The 27,993-nt window shown below is 41.2% G+C and overlaps 1 protein-coding gene across 16 annotated transcripts in view; it reads left to right on the forward strand.

Annotated features, from left to right (window-relative positions):
• LOC118412003 (collagen alpha-5(IV) chain-like) overlaps positions 1-27,993 on the forward strand; it is a 66,717-nt gene that overhangs the window by 27,133 nt on the left and 11,591 nt on the right. For 6 of the 16 annotated variants that reach the window (XM_035814563.1, XM_035814574.1, XM_035814566.1 and 3 more), the window contains 39 exons: positions 252-305; positions 1,676-1,729; positions 2,086-2,184; positions 2,325-2,369; positions 2,643-2,687; positions 2,833-2,877; positions 3,179-3,215; positions 3,485-3,535; positions 4,098-4,175; positions 4,562-4,612; positions 4,944-4,994; positions 5,229-5,330; positions 6,332-6,409; positions 7,098-7,148; positions 7,404-7,454; positions 7,700-7,744; positions 8,079-8,156; positions 8,336-8,413; positions 8,703-8,762; positions 8,920-9,000; positions 9,304-9,372; positions 10,213-10,272; positions 11,203-11,241; positions 12,856-12,900; positions 13,113-13,190; positions 13,527-13,586; positions 15,375-15,458; positions 15,630-15,656; positions 16,030-16,089; positions 16,341-16,418; positions 16,931-17,008; positions 19,206-19,265; positions 19,883-19,960; positions 20,378-20,455; positions 21,101-21,172; positions 22,243-22,302; positions 22,598-22,666; positions 22,883-22,960; positions 24,083-24,250. In XM_035814563.1, coding sequence (XP_035670456.1) covers positions 252-305; positions 1,676-1,729; positions 2,086-2,184; positions 2,325-2,369; positions 2,643-2,687; positions 2,833-2,877; positions 3,179-3,215; positions 3,485-3,535; positions 4,098-4,175; positions 4,562-4,612; positions 4,944-4,994; positions 5,229-5,330; positions 6,332-6,409; positions 7,098-7,148; positions 7,404-7,454; positions 7,700-7,744; positions 8,079-8,156; positions 8,336-8,413; positions 8,703-8,762; positions 8,920-9,000; positions 9,304-9,372; positions 10,213-10,272; positions 11,203-11,241; positions 12,856-12,900; positions 13,113-13,190; positions 13,527-13,586; positions 15,375-15,458; positions 15,630-15,656; positions 16,030-16,089; positions 16,341-16,418; positions 16,931-17,008; positions 19,206-19,265; positions 19,883-19,960; positions 20,378-20,455; positions 21,101-21,172; positions 22,243-22,302; positions 22,598-22,666; positions 22,883-22,960; positions 24,083-24,250 — 2,575 coding nt within the window. Of the gene's footprint in view, positions 1-251; positions 306-1,675; positions 1,730-2,085; positions 2,185-2,324; positions 2,370-2,642; positions 2,688-2,832; positions 2,878-3,178; positions 3,216-3,484; positions 3,536-3,958; positions 4,037-4,097; positions 4,176-4,561; positions 4,613-4,943; positions 4,995-5,228; positions 5,331-6,197; positions 6,276-6,331; positions 6,410-7,097; positions 7,149-7,403; positions 7,455-7,699; positions 7,745-8,078; positions 8,157-8,335; positions 8,414-8,702; positions 8,763-8,919; positions 9,001-9,303; positions 9,373-10,212; positions 10,273-10,352; positions 10,413-11,202; positions 11,242-12,855; positions 12,901-13,112; positions 13,191-13,526; positions 13,587-15,374; positions 15,459-15,629; positions 15,657-16,029; positions 16,090-16,340; positions 16,419-16,820; positions 16,896-16,930; positions 17,009-19,205; positions 19,266-19,882; positions 19,961-20,377; positions 20,456-21,100; positions 21,173-21,252; positions 21,322-22,242; positions 22,303-22,597; positions 22,667-22,882; positions 22,961-23,876; positions 24,048-24,082; positions 24,251-25,870; positions 26,170-26,509; positions 27,595-27,993 lie in introns of those variants that run through there. The other 10 variants (XM_035814571.1, XM_035814573.1, XM_035814560.1 and 7 more) reach the window with 10 other exon arrangements.

Below are 27,993 nucleotides of genomic sequence, written 5' to 3' on the forward strand. Positions count from 1 at the left end.
ATGATAGATTGTTACTTTTAGAACAATAATTTTCAATTGGTCATGGGCCACACAGGATAGCATTGTCTACATATACTTGAATTATGTATTTTTTTATGCATTTCTTCTAAAAAATATATATATGTATGAATGTGTGGAAATAACAAAAAAAAATCTTTTAAAAGAGGCAAACGTGCACAAAAATCGATAAGCATTGTATTTTGTACACTTATCATTAAACAGGTATTTTGACGTGTTCCTTTTCCTTCCAGGGTCCACCTGGTAACAATGGCGGGCCAGGCATGCCGGGATTGAAAGGTCATAGGGTATGTGTAGAGAACTTATGTTGATACAAAAGCAATCATAATGCTTAAAGCTGTTGCAATTAACGTGACGTCACCGCAAATATGCTGTTCGGTTGCATATACCCAAGCAGACATTTCGGTAATGGGGCTAGTAGCTGGAATGTGTGTTTTTTTTTTTTATTCAAACATTTAAACAGAAATACAGAGTGACAAAAGGGGGCGCACTCAAGTGCAAGACTTATTTTGACGCTACCCCTTACATAAGAAAGCATACATATTTTACAGAGAGAAATCAAGTACAAATGAAAAGCAAAGGAATATCACATCAGACAGAAAATAATACATTGTACTTAATATAACAAGAAAGGATAAGCGCAAGTCCAGTTTCCCACCCACTGATGAAATAATTGGACACATTACAAAAAATGCCAGGACAACTGTGTTTTAAAAACGCTTAGTTGTAGTGATGAAGTTTTGGGTTGTTAATAGAATATTGGAGTTGACAACAGATGAATGTAAAGGACTACCACGGAGTAAAAGGGAAACTTTAGCGTTGTCCGATAGTGATGAGAGGTTAAGGGTGTGTCCTAAGAGACTGGAGAGTTTGCCGAGGAGGGTTGAGCGTTGGGCATTGTACATAGGGCAGTGGAGTAAATAATGTAGTACTGTTTCGCGTTGGCACCCGCAGTTACATGCTGGGCTGTTGAGCAATCCTCGAGTAAAGAGACTATGGTTTAAACTACAGGTGCCAATACGAAGGCGTAATAGGTGAACACAGGAAAGGCGAGGGCCATGACTAAAATAGTTGAGCTTGACAGGTCGTATGGTTTTTAGGAGAACAGTTCGAAATTGACAGTAGTTTAAAGAGCGAGTTGACAAATCGAGGTTGTTCCAGTGGTGCGTCGAGTACGGAACAAAGGACCTGGCAAAACGATTTGTTGAATAATTTAGAGGTTTTAAGTTCATCCTATTACGCAATTCATATGAACATGATGAGAGGATAGGTGTGGGTGCTAGTTGAGACAGGTAGTTTCGGGTTTGACCATTTACAATTTTATAGAACAAACATAATCTATGAATGTGTGGTTGGTGAGGGGAGAAAAGGTTTGTCCCGGTGAACTAACAATGATGACACTCGAGAGTTTCGAAACGCAGACGTTAAAATTTGCGACGACTACTAGCCCCCGACCAGAACCTTGGCTCGGAGAATAGCTCGGTTGAACATTGACGAATCAAACCTACTATCTGTGCTCTGTAATGTCATGATGCGAAGTTGTATATATTATGGTCTTTTGTCCGTCACGAAAGTGCAAACACACTAAGTATCTGACTTCAAGGACAGTCCTGTTCAAGTGCCAGAGACAATTATGTCCTCTTTCTCGATTTTACAGGGATTCCCAGGATCACCAGGCCCACCTGGTCCACCAGGAATGGTCGGAAGAGACGTAAGTTCCACTCATTTTCACTCGTAGATAATTTCACTCAAGATACTGGTAGGGATTGCTATGTACAGAGCGTAGTCAGAGCTTTTTCAATATTAGGAAACGGGTGCTTACAGTGATGTCGGAATGGAAATGACATCCAGCTAGTAAAATACGACAAAAAGTATTTGGATTATCCAAAAGCATATCCAGTTGCTTGAGTAATTGCTATTTGGCATACCGTAGTAAAAGAGATGTTATGATATAGAATTCGCAAGTACTAGTACTAGTACTCATACGGTGTAAACGTTTATCAGGACACATGGGTAAGAATTCTATATTATTTTTATGCTTGAAACTCAAGGTCTGATCCTTTACAGGGCAAAGAGGGCAAGGAAGGCGATGCTGGACCGCCTGGACCCGCTGGCCCATCCGGCCGACCTGGAGACCAAGGACCCGCTGGAAAATCTGGAAGCCCGGTAAGGGTCATTTGGCCTCACCAATGCTGTCTTATCGCATTATTATTACCTGCCGTGCTGAAAGACTTTGGAAATGTTTCGAGGTTGACATTTGGGAGGTTTCAGTAGCAATTGTACTAACATGTCTAATATTCCTACAGGGTCGCCCCGGTAGTATCGGACCACCAGGACCCCCTGGCAATTCGGTAAGTTTGCAGAGACAAGGAGTTCTATATCATCTTCAAGTAGAGTTACATTGTTTAAAAGTACGTTTTCGCAACAGATCTTCCAAAGAGGTCAAGTACAACGATACGAGAGTTTTTGTCATGCTATGGCAACGTAGATGGCATCAATGCGTCAGTTTAGATGTGTACAATCTAATTTTGGGCTTAGACCCGTATGTGTGTGTAGTGTTACTGTACATTTTAATAGGGTGTGAATTGTCAATGTGACCAAATGATCATGCATCATTCTTTCAGGGTGAACGGGGAACCCCTGGACCTCCTGGCTTCCAAGGAGCACCGGTACGTCACACACGTGAATCTGCATTTAAGATCATCTGCCCTTTTTGTCTAGAGCCAATAAGTCAATTCCCGTTTTCTAAATAAAATTTAGATATTGCGTTGTTATAGTCGTTTTTAATTCCCAAGTTTATGTCTTTTTCCGTAGGGCATGGCTGGAAAAGCAGGCATCCAAGGAAAAACCGGAAATGACGTAAGTATTTTGTGCGTTATCCAATTATTTCTGTACTTGTGCGTTAACCTCTATTGAATGCCGAGTATGCAGTCAGCTCAGAACAATCATATGGCGTTCAAGAAAGAAATGCTCAGGAAGACTTAGAGTCTTGCGTGTAGACATTTTTGTGTGTGTTTGCAATATCTTTCAAAGTAATGGTAATCCTCTTGCATTGTCGTTAAGATGAAAAGCAGAATATTTGCTTATCACGTGATGTGCCTACCCTTACATACACGTGCCGTAAAAATGCATAATAGTTGCTGTGACTTCTCAATTCCAGGGTGCCCCTGGAGCCATTGGTCCACCAGGACCACCAGGTCAGTCACAAACCACTCATCCCCAGCAGTCATGTCAGTAGCATCTTGACATAAACCGTTGCCACCTTTTGGGATGCATAGGGCGAATCAGCTTTCGTATCGCTGAGTATTTTACGTATTAATGACGCTTACTTCTCTAGCATTACTGTCATAATCTGGTTGGTACATACCGACCAGTGAATTGGACGTCTGAGAATGTGATACTTAACTGCCTTTCATAAATATTGCTGTATTATTTGTATTCATGTGCGTTGTCATGTTTACCATAGGACAACGTGGCATTGGAATGCCAGGACCACCTGGACCTCCTGGAGAAGGGAGTGAGTAGACGGCTTGATACTAACAACTACATATCATGTTGGTACTAATATGCTGTAATATAGTGTAACGTGTATATGTTTATGCAGTAAATCTACATTTTGTAATATTTCAATATAGTAACTAGGTTAGCTCAAAGCGAAACGGCATGGCCCTGCAACGTTCGTGTACAAAGCTTGGCTGTAAAAAGGCGCACATCCCTTGATCACCTTTTTTTAAAACGTCCTATGATTATCAAAAATGTCCCAGTCAAGCCGCTAGTATGAAGCCGCCATGCAATGCAACATTTCAAAGTAGAATCGTTCAGCTCATCTGCAGCCCAAGCTGCTTAAATTGGCAAAAAAGCAGTGCAAAAAAGGACTCCATTCCGTACTTCACTAATGGTACAAGACTTTTAACCCTGTCCGGATGTCATATTTCTGAAGAGCCGGGACGTACTGGGGAGAACGGCCCCCCTGGGCTTCCGGGTACCCCTGGACGAGCAGGACCTGTCGGCCCGCCAGGTAGAGATACTCCACTGTTCTAGTTATGTATGATGACTTTGACATGTCTGATTTCTCAAAGAACCTGGGAAGGACGGTGATAAAGGATCAGCTGGATTGCCGGGCAGACCCGGAATGCCGGGAAGACCGGGACCACCAGGTACACGGAGAGTAAAACTGTTGGAGTGACACTAACAGAAGACCACGACCATGACCTTTGACATTTTCTTTTTATATAACAAACACATCAAGAATCTGATAAAGTATGTCTTCTGTAATGTATGTATGTACGGTTGTTTCACATGCACGCATTTGGTACAAAGTAATTTTTCTCAACACATTTGTTATCGAGAAATCCTTTGAAGTCATTTGAAGAAAAATTTAACTCTAAAACTATTTTGTGATAAGTTTAATTTGATGTTTATATCTTTTCTGTCTTTCCCTTTTCATCGCATGTTTTTGTGTATCTATATTAACCAAACGTTTAACCTAAGATAATGACACATCTTAACATGAACTATTAACGTCCCTCGTTTCTCTGCATAGGTAACCCTGGACAGTCGAAGGAAGGTCCAGAAGGCCCACCTGGTCCACCTGGTACGGACACACCCATAGTTATTTTTATACATCCCCAGTAGATTGTTATCCAATCGAGTAAGATAATCTGCAGATGCCAAAGATTTACATTCTATTTCGAATTATCTATTGTGATTTACCTGTACCATGGGATTTGATGTAACTAGCTGTAACATTTTTCAACAGATGTGTTGTCAATAGTAGCGATCATATTGCCACGACGGTTGTAGCAACAAGCCTCTGATGATGCCAGTGTGGCGTCTACATGTAAACATGTGTGGTAGTCCCGCAGAACATTGCACAGGATAGGTGTCGTGCATAACGTACAATTATATATTCTTGTCTTTTTCAGGCCCAGCCGGTTTAGGAAGAAGAGGACCCCCCGGTCCACCTGGACCCCCAGGTAGGTAATAGAAGCCTGGGATACAAATTCCCTGGATGTTGCAGGTAGCAAGGCAGACTTGTATATTGTCGTAAGAAACACTTGTGATTGTGATCAAACGCAATACATTTTACTACTTCAGTGTATATGGTAGTGTAATATGTTTCTGATCATAGATATCTAAAGTGTGATGTACAACACTATTGCTAAGGAATTCCATGACGTGATATTCATGTTTTTTTTTTTTACCCACAGGAGCGATGAGCCAAGCAGCACGGCAACCTGGTCCCCCTGGCCTGCCCGGCGACAGAGGCAGACCTGGGCCGCCTGGCGAGCAGGGATCGCCCGGACCAGCAGGTACACCAGCTAGCATGCCTGTCGGCAACTTGATTTACTTCTGGTTAACAATGTTATACCCCTGTCACATTTGGTGAAAATCGTGAGTAAGACGTCCGATGTTCTCCCGATCATCCCGAGATTTTTTCGGGATCGCCGGCGATTTTCAGGGTCGTACGATGGTCGTACATGTCTTAAACATAAGCGACAAGTCGCCGGTGATCTCGCAGAGCTCGTTACCAAGTCGCCTGTAGATCGTGTAAATCGGATGGCGAACGCCCGTCAATCGGGCGACTTACGCCCGACTTACGTTTGTTTGCAAATATTGAATTTCTTTAAATGTGAGGGTAGTTTCTAGTATGTCCGCGCATTCTATTAATTGGTTAAAAAGATTCCGACAGCAAAAGAATAAACATTAATGAATCTCTTGCATTTTTGTGAGGAACGTTTTGTGTTACCTTGTCCGCGTGCAAGAGGTCATGGGAGGTTCATTATCATAGATTTATTCACAGATAATCGCATGAACCTCGCTTAAATGTGACAGGGACCGTTTTTAGGCGAAAATACGCAAGACCCTCTGAAGATCTTAAAATTGGCCGACCTTCTGGCGATCGCGAAGTACGTCCGAAGATCGTATAGAATGTGACAGGGTTATAATCAATAACATGTTTATGAGTCAATTTTGTACAAAATGTATTTTTCAATCTTCTTGTTGCTTGGGTGATTTATCAATATCTGTATCTTGGTAAATTTGAAACGAAACATCTTGCATTACATTTGAGCCCAAACCAAATGGACTTACGAAACGGACGTAACTATGTTAAGTTGATGGATTCAATGAAAGTTAGAAAAGACTCTCCCTGACAATGCCTCGGACATCTGTACTAGGTGAACCCGGAACGGGGGAAAAGGGGCACCGAGGAATGCCGGGAATGCCGGGGAGAGCAGGTGCTCCCGGACCTCCAGGTATGGTATTTCATTAACCATATTCATATCATCCCACCTTCATGCCATTCCTTAAGGACTACCTGGTCGTGGCATCAAGGGGCACCAAGGTATGCCGGGGATGCCCGGCCAACAGGGACAACCAGGACCGCCAGGTAACCGATGGAGACGTGGGCTGGAGTCTTTGTTCACATTTTGTGACTTGTTGGCATCTGTCCATTATTACGTGGACAGAAAAACTGGATGAGAGACTCCAGTAGAGCCTGTTGATTCCTTGCCATCGTCAACAGGGAGTCACTCCTCACATCTTGTGACAAAGACACAACTAGCCGTCGAAACGACGAAGGACGAGTATTCTCTGGCACTTTTGCAGCCTTGCTTGACTCATTTGGAGTTTATTTCCTCACTTTAACTGCACTTTTGCTTTTACCCGGAATGGGTATTTCAGTTGCACTTGCTTGTTATCAAAGGAGTTATCTGACCTTCACATTTCCTCTCTGTAAACGCACTCTTGCACAGACATTTCTTGCATCCATTTTCGTTGATTGATAACAGTAGTCATTATAATAGTAATGACAATAACCTTTAGTACAAGTAGTGATAGAATTTAGGTCAGTTGACATATGGTTTTTTTCTAGTATTTGTTTTATGTAACGTTATCATTGACTGTCTAAAAGTAGTGCAATAATACATTTTGCACCGTAGTCTTGCATGTTAACATAGTTACCTTGATACAAATGTATTTCCTTTGTGAAAACATGTTTAACGAGTTAACATTTAACAATAAGAAGTGCGGTGTTTACCTTTTTCGTTGAAACGGGAGAGCCATGTTTTCTTCATTAGGACCACCTGGAATCGGAGAAGAAGGACCTCCAGGAAAACAAGGAAAGGAAGGTACTATTGGCCCATCTCTTAACGGTTCTAGGAAATGTACAGTGACTGCAATGGTTCCCATTCCTTAAAAGTTGATTTGTTGCAAAATGCACTGCCGAATATCAATTCAGATTTAGTCATCCTTCGAATGTAATATCTCATTTTTATGCCGGACAGAAAGTACACTTTTGGTGTGTATCTTTCAAAAATGTATTTTGCACTGTACGGGTACTTGTGTGGTCATTGATATACAACTAACCTTTCTTTTCATTGCAGGTGAACCGGGTATTGGTATGCCCGGCGAGCCAGGACAAAGAGGTCCACCTGGTGAGTTACAACATACACCTTCATTTGACGGAAATATGTTTATCGTATGATTTAGATTTTCACTTTATACACAAACATGACTTGATTTGGAAAAGCCCCTCTACATATTGACATAATAGGGCAGCAAGGTTAGGTATATTTATTTTAACGAAGGGAGGATGCTAGCGTTAACCATTTGGCAAAATGGAAGAGTGTAAAAACGTTTTTACATATTTGCTTATGTCGTTTTTTTTCTTTCTTCTTAGGTCCCTCAGGAAAGCTCGGACGCCCCGGTCAGCCCGGACCGCCAGGTACGTATTGTACCACTATCAAGGTCGTTTTACCTTCAATCCATCGAACATAGTTGGAAAATGTTCTAAATATACTTAATTGCATTTTTAGAAATATATCTAAATCTTCATCTATTTAAATGCAAATGTGCTTACCTGAAACCTACTGACCGTATCATTCGTTAAACAGTGGTTCTTGTTCGTATATTCCGCCATAATTCTTTTTCTACAGTATCTAATTATAACCAATGGGAAGGCGACATGCCAAACTCACTAATTGTGTTTGTCAAGTATATATCTTGGTAGATACAGACCTGCTTCTGTTGTGAACTTGACTGGTATCGTCTGCCTTCAGGACCTCCCGGTATCGGACAGCCTGGAAATGATGGACAGGCAGGCCCACCTGGTCCACCTGGATCTCCTGGATTCCCAGGTCAGGACAGAATACAATAAGTGTTTGTACATGATTCTTTTTTCCATGATACCAAGAATTGTGCTGACCACAATACCAAAATGATTAGTTTTTAAGCTAATAAAATTCATCACAGATTATGTCATCAAAATGTTTTTTGAAGTAACGTACTCAAATGCAATTGTATGGTCCTCCTTTAGGCTCACCTGGTGAGGGAAAGAGAGGTTCACCTGGAAGATCAGGCCAACCTGGACCACCTGGACCACCAGGAGCTGCAGGTAAAGTCACATGTCTATGACAGACTGATACAATACTGATTGGAACTTTACTTTATAGTATAACTGGCATATACTAGGCTTTCAAGCCTTACCCTCAAGCCTAAGCTATCCTTGTTTTGGACGATATGTTGTAACTTGTTTCAATTTGTTCCTGATGGTACACTTCGGACAGTTGAAATGAAAACATTATTTTGCTAATATGATACTGATGTCTGTAGCACAAGTATTATTTACCGAACCTTATAATTTGATAAGGTTAATCATTTATGCTCTGATATCTGTTTTGAAGGAAAACCAGGAATAGGAAAACCAGGCCGCACAGGAGAGCCAGGACCTCGAGGAGACAAGGGTACATAGATGTATTTTTTTTTCTGAAAAATATCAGTATATTTTGGGATACTTTACAGTCCGTATTTTATACCTAACGTCGTGCTGGTGCTCATTCTTTCCGTGTGTCATAAGTCTTACGTGATGTCACAGCATTTTTCGAACGTCCATTCCCACAGGTGATGATGGCGTGGGCACCCCTGGCCCACGTGGTCCCCCAGGTCTCCCTGGTCTTCCAGCTCCAGCTGTAGACCTATCAGGTAAATCATGTTACATCAACTTCCCATTGCAATATGCGTGACTTTAATCAGCAAAAAAAAAACACCTCTCCATATCAGATTTAAAAGTTTGAATTGCCATTAGTGTTAAATGTCAAAACGCTCACATTGTTATCAAAACCAGAAAACCTTGAACGATATCTGTGAGAGGTTTTCGGCAGAAAAACCTGTATTTCGAGGTGTCGAAGGCGCAGATATTCTGAATTCCGTATATTGTTGACATACTGTGTTCCTTTCTACTCGTTGTTAAACTATATACGTACCCAACATGTATTTGTTTTACAGCTCTTGCAGGTGCACTTGCCAAGCAGATGCCAAGTCCGAAGGGAATACGAGGACCACCCGGTCCACCAGGTTTGACCTTTTCATCTTTCTCTCTTAATCATGATCACTTTGTTGGGCTTAAAATGTCAGTTTGATTTTCTGTGGCCTTGTAGTATTTTGCAGCAGAATAAAGCATTATTTCTGGATATAATGATGGAATATCAACATGATGATATTAACGACATTTGTAAAATGACGCATATTGGTCCGTAAAGATCTTGAGTTATCGTGACTGAAAATACTGCTTTAATACTGCTCTAATAGTTAACTTATTTTACTGTTTTACACTTTGTCATGCTGTAGAATTGTTGGCATGTTATTCCGCACTATCAGCGAGGATTGTATTTTAGACGACGAGATTGACGTATGGGGAGAAGCTTTCACCTTCTGTCGAACAAGTGCTTTGCATCCCTCCTACCAACTAAATTAGCACTTTACTTCATTTACATTACATATGCATCTTCCAATTTAGTACGCATCTTATCCACTTTGTCTTGTTACACAGGATCCCCAGCATTGCAATTCCCTGTGTTAGGATGTCATATAACAGCATTCCCTCCTGCATTTACCGTCGTATGCCCGTTCTCACCCTCACTATTTCCCGCATTCCAGGAATTCAAACTGTCTTTTGCATCCTCTGATAACGCAGACAGCGATGTCTGACAAGAGACCTCCTTTCGTCACATATGAACATCTCAGAGGACGCCATACTAACAGCACAGAACAACATTGACCAATAAGGAAGCTTCGTGACTTTGACGAACAAACCTAATGGAGGACTAGAGACAAAACTAAGTTTGAATATTTGAACTTTCTAACAGGTCCTTAAAGCGTTGGAACGTTATTTAACGGATGTTCACATTTTCTTAGGTTCCCCCGGCTCACCAGGATCAGGAGGACGCGGTTCACCCGGCCCTCCAGGAGAACCAGGTTTCTTTTGCTTCTGACCCTTTAATATTAAGAATTGTGAATAAAGATTAAGCGCCGGCTCTTTAACTTCCTGCCCCTAGGTCTTCCCGGCAGGTCAGGGAGAGGACGGCCCGGTAGACCCGGTCCACCGGGAAACCAAGGTGACCGTTAACTGGAACCGTCCCATAGGATCGTAGACTTGACACTAACTCTGCACCAGCTGTTGATTGGGCTTAGACCTCTTTTCATAGTGTAGTGTAGAAGTCATTTGGCTGAAGAGAACAAGACAATATTTCAAACTTGTTTCAAATGATGGCCTATTGGGACGGCTCCATATCCTCGCACAGTGTTAGCCACTGACGCTGCAATAGCTTCACCCTGCACGATAGCCGGTAGGATTAACATATTATGCTTGCTTACCGTGCGAAACTGACTGGTGGCTATGGCTGAACCAAAATATTTCTGACAGCGATATTAGCCGTAACTAATGATAGAAACAAAAGACACGATAATAGACAATAGTCCTCTTTTAAGGCGTATGGCCAATAGCGGCCAACTTGATTTATTTAGTTTCCCCAATGCACCGCACGGACTAATATTCTTCAGGAAAAGTTTTTCTAGCATATTGATCAGTTGGTTTTGCTACATACGTGGCTACTAGAGACCAATTGTAAGAAAACGTATCTCAGATTTCGCTTGTCTCAATAGTCAGGAAGTATGTCCGAAACGATTAGAAAGGAGCTCCATATAATTTATAAACGTTGGCAACTTTCAACTATTCTGTCAGGAATTAAAAGAAAAAGAACATCGACAAAAACGACAAAATACTATCCAGCTAGGTCTTTACCGTAGGAAATGGTGAGTGGAAGCAAGACTTCATGATGTGTGGTGTTATTTGTATAAACTGAATGTATTAACGATTTTGCCTGGCTATAACCTTTTCTACTTCAGGACCTCCTGGGCCCATGTCACCCGCAGGAGCAGGTGGGGGTAAGTACAAAAACGTTTTGTTCCTTATTAAATCAATACAGTATGAAGTAGCAATGCACGTATCTCTAAACAAAGATTTAATCTGAATGTTTTGATGTGAACAAAGTAAGCAAGTTTGGATTTGTATATTGTTTGTAATTTCGTATTTAAAATTATCTTCTATTTGATACTAGAAGAACCTTAATCACCAGGATCCTAGATTTTGGATTAGATTACAATAAAGTCTAACCGCTGTCTACATTGAGCTGTACTTGGTTTTGAAAGTATGAAAAAACATTTAAAAGAAATTGTTGTGAAGGTTGGGCAAAGCAAAATGTATCTTAGTTTTCAACACAACTTGTGTTCGTATGGTGTTTGAACTTTTACTAGATTACAGGCTATGTCATTTGGTAAAACGTCAGCGTTAACGTCCAACTAAGCGCTTTCTCGTTATCATCTAGAACAAATGTTTTATTGTATTAGTTTGTCTATGTTGTATTCTCCCATCAATACACGAACTCACCCCCAATTAAACATTGCATATTCAAAAAAGATGTACCATTCCCTGTCGAGCACCAACCCATACATGTATTCAACCCTACCTTGAAAGACTAATGACATCCACAATACAAGACAAGGAACAAGCCCAATTTTTACCCTCAGCAACTGATGCTACGAATTGCAACTCAATGTTGTCCAAGTCGCCTATCCCGTATACCTACGCAAGATGCTTTTGTTAGCAAGCCCATCCTTGACAAATCGAAAACAAGAAGATTGTTTGTTGCTTCATATTGATACAGAATTGTGTACATTCTGGATTCATAGTCTTTTTGATGCTTGGCTTTTCTAAATGCACTGGGTCTTTCGAACCCAATATGCTTGCCTTCTGGCGGGTAGCTCCAATGTGCCTTGGTCAAACGGAGAAAGGACTATGTTTCCGGCTAAATATGACTTCAACTGCTGACAAAGTTTTTCTTCTTTCCAATCCATGGTTGTCTTCCACCTGCCTGGCTTCCACCCTCCCTCATCACCCCTCTCATCTCTTGATCCTCCGCACAACCCGCCACTGGACTGCATCCGGGACTTGGACCCTCCAGAACTCACATTATTTTTACACCAAGTCAACTTATCTCCCATTTCGAGTTTACGTCCTCCTTTTTTAGTATTACGTTGCATTTTTCGTTACCCATCCTTACACGTATTCCTTTGTGTCATCCCGATATGCTTACCCCTGTTACGTACCATTTTTGTTGAAGCATGGATAAGTCAAAGAACCTCAACGATCATCATCACAATCGTTTTGACGCTGAAAGCAGTGTCGAATGTCTCTGTAACTTCATTTCAACGTAATAGGTTCAGAGTTCAACAATACTAGAAAATGTTGGGGAACTTTATGGCTTGACCTTCAACTATTGGCATGAACTGAAAAGAAATTACTGCTTCACTAAACGAAGATTTCATATTTGCAACCAAAAAAAAGCATTTAACCGTATGTCTTTGGCTGCCAGAAATTATGGACATTTCATACAGTTCATAAAGATGTTTTTCAAAATCGTCAGAGAGAGTGATACTGAAACAGTTTTTAGTTGCGTAGATATTCACATGCTTAACCCCCGAGCCACATTTTGGATACAGGACCCCCAGGCCCATCTGGCGCACCAGGCCCACCTGGTCCACCTGGTACGTATTGATGCGATTATTTTCGTCATATCATAATATTATTACATATCTTCTCAGAAATTACTGTACTACATTAGTGGTATGTGCATAATCAATGTCCATCGTCAAAATATGCTATTGCAAAGTTGTGAAATCTTTTAGGATTATCGTTGACGATTTTCGGTAGGTATCTAGCTAGTTAAACTAATGAGTATGTAATAATCTATCTGCAGGCCCGTCTGGACAGGGCATGCCTGGCCCATCCGGCCCCCCTGGACCACTTGGCCCGCCTGGACCCGGAGGACCTCCCGGTAGGACCTTACGCTGAAGTACAACATGATTGTTGGGGCTTATTCCAGTTTTTTTCTCTTCATGTTAAAAAAAATGCATTATTTGACAACGCTAAGTTCATTTGACAGATAGATAAATGTAATTTCACATGCAACGTACACTATAAGTGATGTAAGTGGTTGATAAGTGGTAGATGTTGAGTAGATGTTCTCCCCATAATATATGATCCTTTCAATACGCGGCCATGGATGCCCATTGAGGCTCATGATCATGGCTTAGATATACCTCAGCACATATACAGAAATAACAAAAGACTACAAAAGATATTAATGACTGCTTTTCTTATATACTTTCAGGACCACCTGGAACTGGACTCAAGGGTGACCGTGGTCCCCCTGGCCCCCCTGGAGGAGACGGTACGTCATGATCCAGTCTATCGTACATTTCCACATCAACAGTGCACTACTAATTACGACTACTTACATGTGCAGTGCTGCATTGATCCGTGTTGTTTTCCCTTATTGATCACTGGAAAGAATAAGATACGACAAATTTGACTTGAAAGCAGCCAAAATGTTATGCATTGTACATCATCAACGTGAAAGAGTGATACCCATTTTCAATATTTTCAGTGACCTTTTGACCGTCTAACTGAATGATTGAAGTGAACCAGAAACTTAACGACCAAAGCCAGCAATACTAGTGCATGTCGTTTTGTAATTGCTAACGTTAAAGCTTTTAATTCTTTCAAAGGTCTTTCAAAGATATGTAGTTTGTTGAAAACGTAGCGGTAATTGCATGCCGTAGTAGGAAAATAAGCTAATTACACAGGGAAAAACTGCCCAGGAGTTGCATCATGTTCCTGGTATTGTGCTATTCCGACAAGAATGAAGTAGGGATGAAGATCATTTTTGGCTGACTAGCACAACAGAACAGAATCGGCCAATTGGGTACTAATTTCCTGTGTTGCCGTAATTGACCAACGCGCACCCAGCACTTGCTGCAGTAGGCTCTGCATGTCACCCACCACATCTATATGTATATTTCGCACTTGCCATCACCACATTGTTTCCAACATGTAATACGTGGTACCCTGCATTTACGTGATGAACATTGCGATCACCCATCGTTGCACAACTATTCTTGGGCGATATCTTTATTTGATACCTGATCTCGCCTACGAGGAAATGAAAGAAATAGCAGTCAGTTTCAGTTGATTATAGTGCCATGTTTTCTCAAATTTCATTCCGAGCAATATTTTGCCAAAGTTGTGCAATATGAGTGGTCAACTTGAGAGGGGCATACACTGACTGCTCAAGTTGGAGTATGTTCATGTTTTATCCATTATGTCATTTCAAGTTCCTATTTTGTATTGCCTGCTTATCCTTCATCATATGTTGTGATACAACGTCCGTCAGCAGTCCCAGTTTTACACCAACCGCCCGTGCAACTGTGCATTGAACATTATGAATCTTTTGGACCGATTCAAACAAAGAGGAACGAAAATATAAGAAGTCATAGAAAACTGAGAAAGGAAACCAGTGGACTGCTATCAGGCGTCGTTCCGGTTATCATGTTTTCCATGTTTTTCGTGTCATAAGCACCAGGTACTCTACATGTGTTCTCTGTTTTTGAGCTTTGCCTACTCCACTGCTCACCTGACATGTTATTGGTAAGTCCTATGACGGGGGCCTATTGCATCGCACCTCCATGCAAAACATCGCAATTTTCATTCTTATGCTTCATGACATTTCAGTACAATGTTACAGTACGTACAGTGTTAAGATAACGGGCGGGTACAAGACGTGGGACGTGATTATTGACGGATTGTCTCGGGAATAAAGCACGTTAAGACAAATACGTTACTGCGATGCTTGGTAAGGCGTGGACTATGCTATTGTTGCTATACATACATACATATAAAATGTTAACTCTTTTATAAATATAGGCGAAGAATTGAAGAATATGGACTTAATCCACTTTTACAATGTCTCTCTCTATATATATTAATATCTATCTCTCTGTATATATGAATTTTTGGTATAAGTAGTACGTCAAATATTGAATGGCAATTGCATGCTTAGTCATATAAACGTTCAGCTTTGATGTGTGGAAGACTAGTAGTAGCGATTTCTTCGTCTGATGTGGTTGATAGTTCAGACTGTTATACCCATTACTGAATACCGGTACGTGCTTGTGTATAGGTACTGGCCCAGGCCCTAACGGAGGGCCGGGACCCAAAGGAGATCCCGGACCAGGGGGACCCCCCGGACCAGGAGGACCTCCAGGTGAAAAAGTCGTTAATGTCTTTAATTATAGTTAATTATAAGTGTGTGTAACGTTTGAACGTTTTGCAAGTAAGAGACCAACGAGAGGTAGATGAATAGTTGGCATTACAAAATTCATAATTCCAAAGGAACCGTTAGGAAGGGTGCTAACGTTCTTTTCATCTCTTCCAGGACCTAATGGACCACCTGGACCACCTGGTGAGTATTTTTTATTTTGCTTTTGCAATGTGTTAAGCGTGTGATCAGGTGACAGGGATATTGTAATATGCAAAATTATAGAGGTAAATTGTTGGCATCGTCTAAAGCAGTAAGTATTTGCTTATCTCATTCATTAAAAACATTCGAGCCCTAGAAGATCTGTATTATTTTTAAAGTACAAAGTTATTAATAGAAAAAATGTAAGGTGATGATGGTACTAAGGATATTGGAATATTTTGCAATGTAATGTAGTTTACTGAATGTTTACAAATTTTAGTCATTGAGATAAACTATGTTACCACCTGCTTTGCCGTCCCATCCGTTTTGCATTGTAGATTCGAAGTAAGAAATAAACAAATGTTTGAAATAACAGGACCATCAGGAATTGGATTGCCGGGACCGCAAGGTCCACCTGGCCCTGGAGGACCACCAGGTAACCACACATTCTTGACCTTTCTCTTCTCGTATGCGTCTTTTGTTGTTACTAAACCTGTGCCGTCATTCTTTTGGACTTTTTGTGGATAGTTGTGTTGTATAATCGGACAAAACAGTGGTAAAGTGATTATGTGGTAGACTTGAAGAAATTTGTCGCTCTCTCTGGAGATGATTTCACTGGTAGTCTGACAGTATCCGCCGTCTTTTTCCAATTGCAATGACGTAATCTACTGGTGTTTGTGTTCACAGGACCGCAAGGCGTCGGACTGAAGGGTGACCCAGGCCCCATCGGCGGGCCAGGGCCTCAGGGACCACCTGGTCCACCAGGTGACACATAAGACCGGGCTTAGCATGCCATTTCTATCCTTATGAGGGTTGTGAAGGGTTCCTTATTCATCCATATACATTTTGCTTCTGAAGTTTCCAAAAGAAATTAATCTAAATTTCATGTATTTGCTCTTATCTCGTGCATGCAGTTGTCCTCAAAGGTCAATTGGTATCTGTAGCAGGTGTGAAATAATGCGAAAGTTGTAAACTAGTAGCTGTAAGATTAGGTAAGAAACAGTTTTATAGTACATTACAGTGAGATTTATGACGTGGATAAGAATGAATGATTCACTATGACTGCGCAAAATAGGTATTCTCTGTCTCCGTTTCCGATAAGGTGTACACCATCCAGCTCAAACCGTATGTCTTGCCATCACCAGCTTATTAATGAGTCTTTCGCAGGTCCTACTCCTACAGGCCCAGGAGTTGAAGGCCCTGCTGGACCTCAAGGACCCCCTGGCCCTCTTGGACCGCCAGGTTGTTACATTCCCATTGAATATTTCGGTATTTAGGTCTACCAGGGATTGGAGAGAAAGGAGACATTGGCCAGCCGGGAGAACCAGGGGAACCTGGCCAAAGGGGCCCCAGAGGTAGGCACCTGTTCACTGGTGAAAGTTATGGAGATGCAAGTTCCGTCCTTGTCACTGAAACATGCCCTCGTCTCTACTGAACATTTATTTATTTATTTATTTCATCTTGAAACAGATGGGTAGCCCCTACAACAGTGCATGCGTCTTTACATAGTTGCAGTTGCTTCACCATGCTTCCTGTACCTGGAAATTTTATAGAATGCGTTCCACCGTTATCATGGATCAATTACCTGTTTTTTTTTTTCCTAGTCGTATCCAGTTTTAATTACCGCGAATAGAAATAACACGCAAACTTCGTGCCTTTCCAAACATATCAAGTTCCATTGGCAGACTTTTGTTACCTTCGCGAAGAAGGTTATATTTTTGGTCAAGGCCTCATGCTGTGTCCCTATATGTACCGGTTGCGGAAAGGAAGGTGGTTTTTGAAAATGGTTGGCGTAGCCTTTTTCCGTCAGGTCGGTATACGTAGCGGGCCGAATGTGTCCGTCCGCTTTTATTTGTATAACTCGAGGAGCCTTCAATGGATTCTGAAGATATTTGGTAGGTAGGTAGGGGTCAGGAAAACGAAGATGAAGTTCAATAATGGGCCCCCTGGCGGCTCCCTAAGATTCTGCAGCAAAACTTTCAATTTTGACATATCGTATTCTGGACATGCTGTGGTCGTGATTTTTGAGTGGTAGATAGCCTAAGTGATGACTTGCACATTGTAATACTAATTATGCAAATCAACAGCTAATATCCATGATTAATGAGGAAAGTTCATAAATCCACTGAATTCCATGATAGGACTTTCAAACTTGTTGCATTCTTTTGGGCTGAAAGGTGCTTTAGATAATAATCTACGCGGTGGTTTTAAGTTCCATGCACCGTAGTCTCTTATTGCCATGGAAAAATGTTCGCGGTGGTTTTGAGTTCGCGGTGGCCAAAGCCTCCTATCATCATTTACTATTCGGTCTAGCAGAGACATGATTTTAACAAAGCAATATGAAAGTTGCGCTGGAAAGTATCACAACAGTATACAAAATTCCATTGTCACCTGTTCGCCAAGAAGGTTATGTTTTTGGTAGCATTTGTGGGTTTGTGAGGAACACACGTTCATGCAGTCATTTGCTATTGGGGTAGGTACTATTTAGTAATACATGAATAAGACCTTAAAGTCTTAAATAAAGGCATGATTATTTGGCGAAGGGATGTGTTCGTCGAACTCTAGTTTGTCTTATTTTGAATGTCAAAAGCATACAGTACAAATGTAGAAACGAACTTGCATTTCCAGCTTTCACCGATAATGGTCATATCACTGCATTTGTCATAAGATCCATTCAATTTTCTGTCATTTGCGAACATGCCTCTTTTCTTCTAAGACTTGTACATTCACTCACTTGTAACCTAACAATGTCTATTTTCGCTCTAACGTTTAACACACATATATTATACGAAGACATACAGACAGAAGACCTAATTGACTAACGTAATATAGACCTGTAAACTAATATCCAAATGTAGAATTTGTGTTTTAAGGAATCAGTGTGAAACCAGCTTCGTAAAAGACAATTCCACTGCCAAATCATATTACATTCTTCTTATAGAAATATATTTCTATAGAAAACAAATAAAATACCAAGACAGAGATCAAACCGACCTGGTCAGCTTCTCACCCTGAACACCTGCCCTTTCCTGCACCAGCCACCCTTTCCTTCCATTTCCTTTCTTACCCTCCTTCCACCCCATGGACCAGGAATCATTCTGCAATAAAAACCATTCCGTTTAAATTGCCATGCACCTTTCCAAAGTCTCTTTGGCACCAGCCGCCACCAGAGAGCCCGACAGGACGAGCGGAAATCCGAATTGGTAACAGTCCTACGCTTGTATTTACAAGCCTGGGACTTTTTCTTTTCCTTGGACACCACTAAAAAGAAATGTCGTTTACTTAATATCTATTTAAGATATTGAATGTATGTATTGAAGCAGTAACCTTAATGTTTCTAACTTTAGTTCTATTAGATAATAACTGTTGTCCTTTTTATTTTTTGTTTTGTTTTACTTCTATGTTTATGTTTTGTTTGGTTGTCTTTCGTTTTTAGTTATTAACTGTTACCTCTATTTCCCCTCCCCGTAACAATACATAATGGGTGACTTTTTTTTTCAAATGTATGTTGCGTTATCTGAAGAATTTGCCTTTGTTAATTCCAACAATTAGGACCTCCAGGAATCGGACAGTTGGGACCACCCGGACCAGCAGGACCTGGTGGACCTCCAGGTATAGCCACAGCACCGTATTTCGTGTCTCTTGTTTCGTTCGAGCAGTACTGCGCGCGCAATACACGGAATCGTGCAAACAGTAGCCCTGGATGGGCTACTGTTTGCACGAGAAATGTTCCTCAGTAAAAATGGTCGAATAGCACAATCCATACGCTCAGCAGATCCGTACGTCAAAAAAACACATCTGTACACGCATTTGAAATAGATTAATTTCTATGGATCCCTATGTTTCCCGCGTACAGAATCTAGATAAATAACATTCAACATTTGGCAAAATGACCTGTGCCTTGTGGCGAAATGACTCGTGCCATGTTGCGAAACATGCTTTGTGGCGAAATGCTGTGAACTGACATTGTGATGAAACGACCAAAAGATAATACATACACCCACAAAGCTGTGATTGTAGTCTAGCTTACCAAACGTTTAAACCTGAGTTGTTTTTCCTTTGACTATTGTCTGCTGAGGAATTCCAAGGAGTAGTATGCTCTCTCGCTCTCCTCCACATAGATAGTTATCAAAGTTGCCTTGGACTGTCAGGATCATGCTGTAACGATACCAGGCACCGCGATTAAGGCAAAACATTAGTTACCTAACAGCCGTGCCATACTTCTTTAGGACCTCCTGGTGTTGGCGTAAAGGGTGAGGCTGGACCACCTGGCTTCCCTGGAGCTGCCGGACCTCCTGGACCCGGCGGTAAGGATTTTGGATGATTTTCACTCTGTACTAATGCGTTGAAAACATGAAAATACCAAACGGGTAAGTACTATCAGTGGTATAAATCCTTTTCACTAGTATTCGTTTCAGGCTTGTAATATTTGATACCTTTGAAAGATATATATCGTACCTACAGGGGACAGTATCTAAAATAGTAAACGGTATACCTTGTAACCTACCCGACCACGGTTAACTCTTCAAACAAAGCCCTACTCGACATACCAACAGGCGACACACATGTGCCCTTATTTAAGGACATCCGTCGTTATGTTATACATGTTGCCAGCTAGCTCATCACCGTATCTACTATTTGATGCATAACACGTTAATAAACAAGTAGGGTTTTCTTACAGTTCAGCTCGTCACACTTTTCTCTAACGTGCCTTTGTTCCACAGGACCACCCGGAGTTGGCACACAGGGTCCGCCAGGTGCCCTCGGCCCACCTGGTCCTGCTGGACCACCAGGAGCACCAGGTAGATATCGGAATGGACCGTAAAGCATCGCACTATTTCTTGCCAATAGTTAAATCTTGGATTCTATCCTTCGAAAGTATGTTTGAAGTATGAATCGTCGTATAGCTAAGAAGACCAAAAATACATACGTTTGTAACTATGCATGTTAGTATCGTTACGATCTGACTTTTGCATGTCACACCGTACTGTATCTAATATATGGCTACTAGTAATTGACAATGATTCGTTTCAGTGACTTATTATGAATAATATTGTGTTTCAAGGGTTGCAGATAAGGTAATCCTTTGGTGTAAATGTTGATACCTGGTTACTAATGAAGTTAACTGTGTCCGTGATAAATGACTAAGCAAACATAACTCTTTTAACATGATAACAGTGCTGTAGTATTAAACTATTTCCTTCTGCGAGCGTATAAGGCTATCTAAAAAGCAGAGTTAATTAGCATTGTTGTAGTAGTCTTTTTACATGGTCCAACCATGTGTTCTTTTTATTTCCAACTCGAAATACTAATTGTTTGATTTATATTAGTTAACTTGTTATTCAAGCCTATTTAAGCATGACAAATGCAAAGATTCTTATTTCTTTGTGTTAACAAGTGTATCTGACCTTTTTTTGTACTAACAATCTTTATTAACTTTGTACTAGGCCAGACAGATGGTCCTGGGACAGTCGGCCCCCCTGGGCCCCCAGGACCTCTAGGTCCCCCTGGAACGCCAGGTAACACTAACGTGCACGTTCTTACGATGCTCCACCTCATTCCATTTTTGGTTAATGCCGCCATACCATTCCACCAACAGCACCCGAAATCCCGGGACCAATCGGCCCTGACGGTCCCCCTGGTCCCTTGGGCCCACCTGGTCCTCCAGGTAAGTACACCTGCGACATGGCTTTGAGCTTTGCACACACCAATGACGTTTTATGACTGACTAAGCAACGCACAAGCACACACACTTTTGCCGGGTAAAACTGTTCTTTAACAGTAACCGGTGGTTATACTGGCAATGCAGATACGGATTAAGTTTTAGTGCTACACAAACCGATGTCATTTTTGTTGCTTACCAAGCTACACACACATATACACATACACCGATGACGTTAAATTACTTGCTGAACAGCACACACATACACCTATGATGTTTTATTACTTGCTAAGCTACGTTAACGTCGTTTTATAGCTGACGTTGATATAAGAACTTAACATGAAGCAGACTGAGTCACACACTAGATTCTTAAAACTGACACCAGGACAATACAAACTTAACCTTCTTCAACCAAATTATATCATTGAAGACTGACTGAGCTTGTTTAACTGCTGTCAGTCCGAGTTCTGTTTGGTCTACACTGGCGACAGTCTCATAATGATAATAGAAGCGACATGACCCGACAGCACTCTTTTAAAATACGTCAAGCTTCAAGAAGATAAACACCACGAGCATCGTATAGAAATCACGCAGGAACCTGCCATGGTTTCGTCTTCTAATTGCCATTAGAAAACAAACGCACTTTCCATAAACTTCACAGTGCACATTTCCCACGTTCCATTGTTAGCCATCTACCACTGATGAAGGTTGTACACAAATGATAAATCATTCCACATATAATTAGATGGAATGTGTAAATATTAGCTCCAATCATTTCAATTAAGATGATTACAAGACACATGTAGAATGGCGTTGGCTTCAATTATAGAAAAAATCGAGTAAGAAGATAACGAAAGTATGTGATTTGTTGTTGGGATATTGGTGTGAAAATGTTGATTTTACCACTGCTGATGTATATGTAAACAGGACTTCCCGGTGTTGGACTGAAGGGAGAACCAGGAGCTGGCGGACCTCAGGGACCACCAGGTCTGTACACCAGCTCTTAAAAAGCATTCCGAAATGTCCACGGTTCGGATGTTTGGGTTAAGATGAAAACAGAGAAATGCCTGACGATATTCCATTCTTCAGTGTACTTCTAGTGTGACAGAGGTAACGTGTTGCTGTGATATCCACAGTGTAACAAAGCTTAAGGTTTGTTTTATTCTCGTTCGCGATAACATGAAACATTTTACCATACGACTATAGGGTTACTACAAGACCATTGAATTACAATATTCAGAGCTCGTATATTTGGGGACTTATCTTTTTCTTGTGCTCACAGGTCCTCCTGGTGTTGGACTAAAGGGAGAGCCAGGTGTATTAGGACCCCCTGGACCTGCAGGACCTACAGGTTAGTAGATTGTGTTGTTCATAATTCGAAGATAATAGTTCCATGATTTTAAACAGCTTTTGTACTGTTACGAATACAATGCTCGTGGTCAAAGCGAACAAGTGCGTAGTCTTTTATATATCATGTGCCAATACAGTTTCAAAGAGTGTCACAAATACATCTAAGTTTGTTATGTAGATCTGTGAGTTTACTAATTGAATTATCAATTTTGTTCAGGTCCACCCGGACAGGGCATACCTGGTGACGCAGGACCTCCCGGTCTGCCCGGTCTCCCTGGCGCTAGGGGATTGCCCGGTAAGTGCTCGCCATGATGGCATTGTAGGCATATTTTGTAGGTATTTTTTCGTAGCATCAGGTCTTTTTACAATGATTGCACAAATGTAGATTGCAATTCTTTGAAATGAATATTTTAATCGAAATTCATGTGCAAGTAATCTGTGTTTGATAATAGTACAGCACACTGTTTGCATTTAATGCATGACTGTACAAAGCTACATGCACGTATACAACAAGCATACTTAGTCTGTAAGATCGACGTTTGGTACATTGTTATGAATAGAACAACCTGAAAGATGTTGAGCTAATGGAATTGTTGATATTGAATAATTGAGTTTATGATAGAGGCAAACTAACAACCAGTGTACATGAATATGTTGATGTGATGTAGAGAACACTACAACCAAGATGGCGAGATCAGATTGCATCTCTTTTTAAAGTTTCATGTATTGCAGAATATACTTTTGGAACAACGTAACATTCTTTTAACACTTTAACAAACCAAACCATATTTTGGATACGGTAAGTAAAAAACTTTTCAGCCATTGGAACAGGAAACTTCCTCAAACTATCAAGCAAGTATCTGAAAGTTTCGCCATCTTGGGAATGGGTTCTTCTACATCATATCAGAGGGCTTCATCATGGAGCTGTTGTGCCTCCCACACTATCGGCTATTGCATTTACTCTGTCCTTCAGCGATTCCTTAAGAATATTCTTCAAACTTTAACGTAAAGATGAACAAATTAAGAAAATCATTTGTGTAAAAATATTGTGATTCTTCAGAATGAACTTTTTCTGAAGAAGTCATGGTATTTGAATGCAATTTCATGTGATTTTTTTGGAATATCCTCCAAAATGTGACGTTTGGAGATTATTCGAGAATCGGAGAGGCTGAAACGAACAAAAAAGTAACAAGGAGGTTTTGTCCTTGCAGGACTCGCTGGAAGGACAGGTCCCCAGGGACGCCCGGGTGGATTCAATCTTCTCACAAGACATAGCCAGTTAGACGTGGTTCCGGACTGCCCTGAAAACATGACGAAATTGTGGGAGGGCTACAGTTTACTTCATGTCGAAGGAAACGAGAGAGCGCACGCTCAAGATTTAGGTATGGTAGTAATACGCATTCACTCTACTGCATAGGTTTGGACGGACTGCCCGGACCTGTCGGACAAGGAGGGTTCGATTTGCTGACCCGCCACAGCCAAACGGACCAGATTCCCAACTGCCCCGAAAATATGACCAAGGTCTGGGATGGATACAGTCTGCTTCATGTGGAAGGCAATGAGCGAGCTCACGATCAAGATTTAGGTATTCATTCTATCGGAGATTCATTCCTTTTGGCACGTAGCACTCCAGCACCACCATACATCAACACAGCAATTTAAAACACAAAAATACCGAGATAAGTGAGAGTAATGTTGTCCAGCAGACCCCTCACATCTCCTCCTCATGAACATAGCTCACATTTTTGCAAGTCCTTTGTTAAGAATCTTTACAAATTTTGCGAATATTCTACACCGACAACGCACACCATTTTCATCAAAGTAATGAATGGTGATCATACGCTTTGATGATCATATTTTTTTTCAATTCTGCGTAACGGCAGTAGGCTTTTTACCTATCACAGGAGATCAACTGTCCTGTTTTACCTAAGCAGAAAGCTGTTCACTGAGAGTGTCAACAGGCACAGCAGCGGTGCGAAACCTCCAGTAGGTCTTCCGGCAAAGGTGACGTTTTGCAAAGAATTAACCTGACGGACAGGCTGTACTAGCGTTTTGCGATGTGCGTGCAAAACATCTGCGCCGAAACTCGCAGAAAGCGGCATTACACCGCCGTCGCGTGGCCTAATCTTATCCCAGACCTTGCGACTCAAACCGCTCTGAAGACAACAACCTACAACAGTTTTCACCTCATCAGGAATTCTCATACCACTTTTAGTCTTCTAATGTAATGCTGCACTTTATAAGCGTTTCCTCACAGCATAAACGCAAGGAAAACTGTGCAATGGACCACATTCATACTTGTTATAACTCTTCTTAATGCACGCACACAACTCTTAAGGCAACGCTTTTGTAAGATAAATCCCTTTTCCTGATTTATGGCACATCAATTTCTACAGCCATATCTTTATCGCTGACATCACTTTTTTTTACTGCATTTCTACTGACGAATGGAACCATTGCGTTGCATAAGGAGCTCCACCTCATCTATATTACTTAACCATCTGAATCGCGAATAACATCTTGTCATTACTGTTGTACTGGAAATGGCAAACTCGGAAGAAATGGCAAACTCGGAAGAAATGGCAAAACTTCAAATGGAAACAAACGAATGGCAGCGGGTCGGGCCCTCAGCTGACTTGACATGACTGACAATGACGGATTAGTGACATTTATGTTATGTAATGGCAGATTTGTGACATATATGTTATTCATGTAATGACAGATTTATGACATAAGTGACAAGTTGCCTTTTGTGTTTAACAGTTAAACTTTATCTCGGCATGATATTCCGTAAGTAGCAGTAGGAAGAAAAGAGCAATGTGCCCTTCCAAAATGTTCCTTGATTTAGACGTCTATGTCCCTATCAAGAACATAGTTTATTTTCGAAAACATCTGTCACAGCGAGTCACAACGACACTGAATTTGCGTTTGCAGATGAGTTTTTACTAGTGTTACGTTTGGTATATGTTTGAAACATTTGCAAAGCCTTTGCAGAATCAGAAAAAGGGACATTGCTTTTTTTCATTTCAATGTTTAATGTTCATGAGCATAAGATGTTAGTGAATTCCTTAAGTAATTTTGTGGAGAGTTAAGTTGTGGAAAGTGCTTTTCATTGACATGGAACAGTCACGTTGTGTGGGACACAAGAATAGAAGAAGATTTGCTCCAGAGGACCTTGCATTGAGCATGTCGCTTCCCGGAATAGGAAAGCCGGATTCCTGTATGCCGAGATTCGCCATCCTGCCCTTCTTTAGCTGCGAGCCGGACGACATCTGCAAATATGGCTACAGGGACGACAAGACCTACTGGCTATCTACCTTTGAAGATGAGGAAGGACAGCCGCCACAGCCTATCTCAGGCACTGCTATCAGACCATTCATTAGTAGATGTGCCGTGTGCCTCACAACCAGCCTGGTAATCGCTGTACATAGCCAAAGAGACGCGGTCATCCCAGACTGTCCCGTCGGTTGGAGAGGCATTTGGGTCGGATACAGCTTCCTTATGGTAAGTTCCCTTTTGCCGACCTTCGGGGGAAAGCCATGTTGCTCTCCTGTACAACATGTCCTGAATATGTATCAACGCTTATATAACGCGGTGATTACAGGGATAGTCGTTATAGACCGGAAAAGTTGGACTATTAAGGTAGCATCACCATCATAAGTTGCCAGTACAAGTACACGCCATGTAGGAAGACGAAAATACTTGAGCAAGAGCCCCGTTTGCGTGGGCTTGAGCAGCAACAACCACAACGAAGTCTATCCCAATCAAGATTATAAATGTATACATAAGATGACTAAATTACATGAGGCTTAGATTTAACTCTTGAGGATCTCCTTGTGTCTAGCACACCGCTGCCGGAGAGGGTGGTGGCCAGCCGTTGACGAGCCCCGGAAGTTGCCTGGACTTTTTCCGTGCCGCACCTTTCATCGAATGCGTGGGAGACATCTGTGACGTTTCAGCTAACGAACTGAGTTTCTGGTTGATCGGTATCCCCGGTGGGGACGACGATCAGTTCAATGAACCGGACAGGGCTGTGGGAGGTTTAGATCTTTTAAGACAACGAATTAGTCGCTGCAGAGTTTGTGTCTACAGTGGTGGCCTGTACGAATCCATATTAGCAGAACGCAATACAGGAGGAGGCAGGTTTTTCTAGAAAAAAATAGAATGGCTTCTTCGAGAACACGATCTTCGTCTTTCTTGACATTGATTCCCTTTTTGTTTTCAACCGGGTTGTACAAAGTACAATCTTTTTGCTGCCTTAAGACAAGAAACGATCTGTAAAATGGGGGGACTCGACTGTATATTGTACTAGATGTAGTAATGTCTATCGTTCGGGCAGCCTATACATTAAAACTGCATGTGAAAGAAACAAATTTGAGAAAGTCTGTACTATCAACGTGAACTGTCTGGTGGAAGGGTAAAGAGGTATCAACATTATCATGGTGCTATCTATGTTGTAATTTTGTTCAAGTTACTTAAGATAGGAAGATAAAGGTAATTCGTCAGTTATAGTTTAGATAAAGATTTTGGTAGTTTTTATTAACAAAAGCTAATCATAGTCGTAATTAATACAATGCACTTAAAGGTTTATGAAATAAAGCCTTGCCGTGTATGCTGGAAAATATTTCATGTAAACATTGCACGATGTATTAAAGTGTATTGACACATGTTAAAAGTAGTTTAATGGATATGTATCAAATTTAGCGGTACAGTTCTCTGACTCGAAACGTTGTACTTACAAATGTTTGAAACTGTTCATATATTTTAACCACATGCGAATGTAACGCAGCTGCCATGTTGTACTCAATACCGAAATCAAAGCGTGCAAAAGTGCTTTCCTAGTTTCGTAATATGTCCTATTGATGCAGGCTGACATGTATTGGTGTCTAAAAATGTGATGTTATCGCCAATACAATCGTTTAAATCATGGGAGTGGTGTGATATGCGATTATCTGCTAATATGATTTGTATGACGATACAGAACGACTAACAGACAAGTGCATCGTATATTAACGGCGACATTGGTCGTTAGCCGGGGTCCCCAAACGTGTCGCTGCCTTCGACATTCAAATGGAATGATTGCGTAATTCGTGCCGTCATTGTGTGTGCCATAAGCGTCCATAGCAGACAGTCTTTTCTAGGGACGGAAAGTAGAGTACCCCACTGTTTTCCCGCGCATTCTGTATATACATGTTGTAGATATTAGTTGCAAGTTTCTGAGGGGAGAAGGAGTGAGCATGTGCAATCTTCTTGTCAAATATAGAATGCCTCATTTCATCCCATTTCACTGCTTGCTTGTCAAACTTAGGCAATTCTACTTTGTTTTAT

Source organism: Branchiostoma floridae, chromosome 3 (genome assembly GCF_000003815.2).
Source record: "Branchiostoma floridae strain S238N-H82 chromosome 3, Bfl_VNyyK, whole genome shotgun sequence".
Lineage (NCBI taxonomy): Eukaryota > Metazoa > Chordata > Leptocardii > Amphioxiformes > Branchiostomatidae > Branchiostoma > Branchiostoma floridae.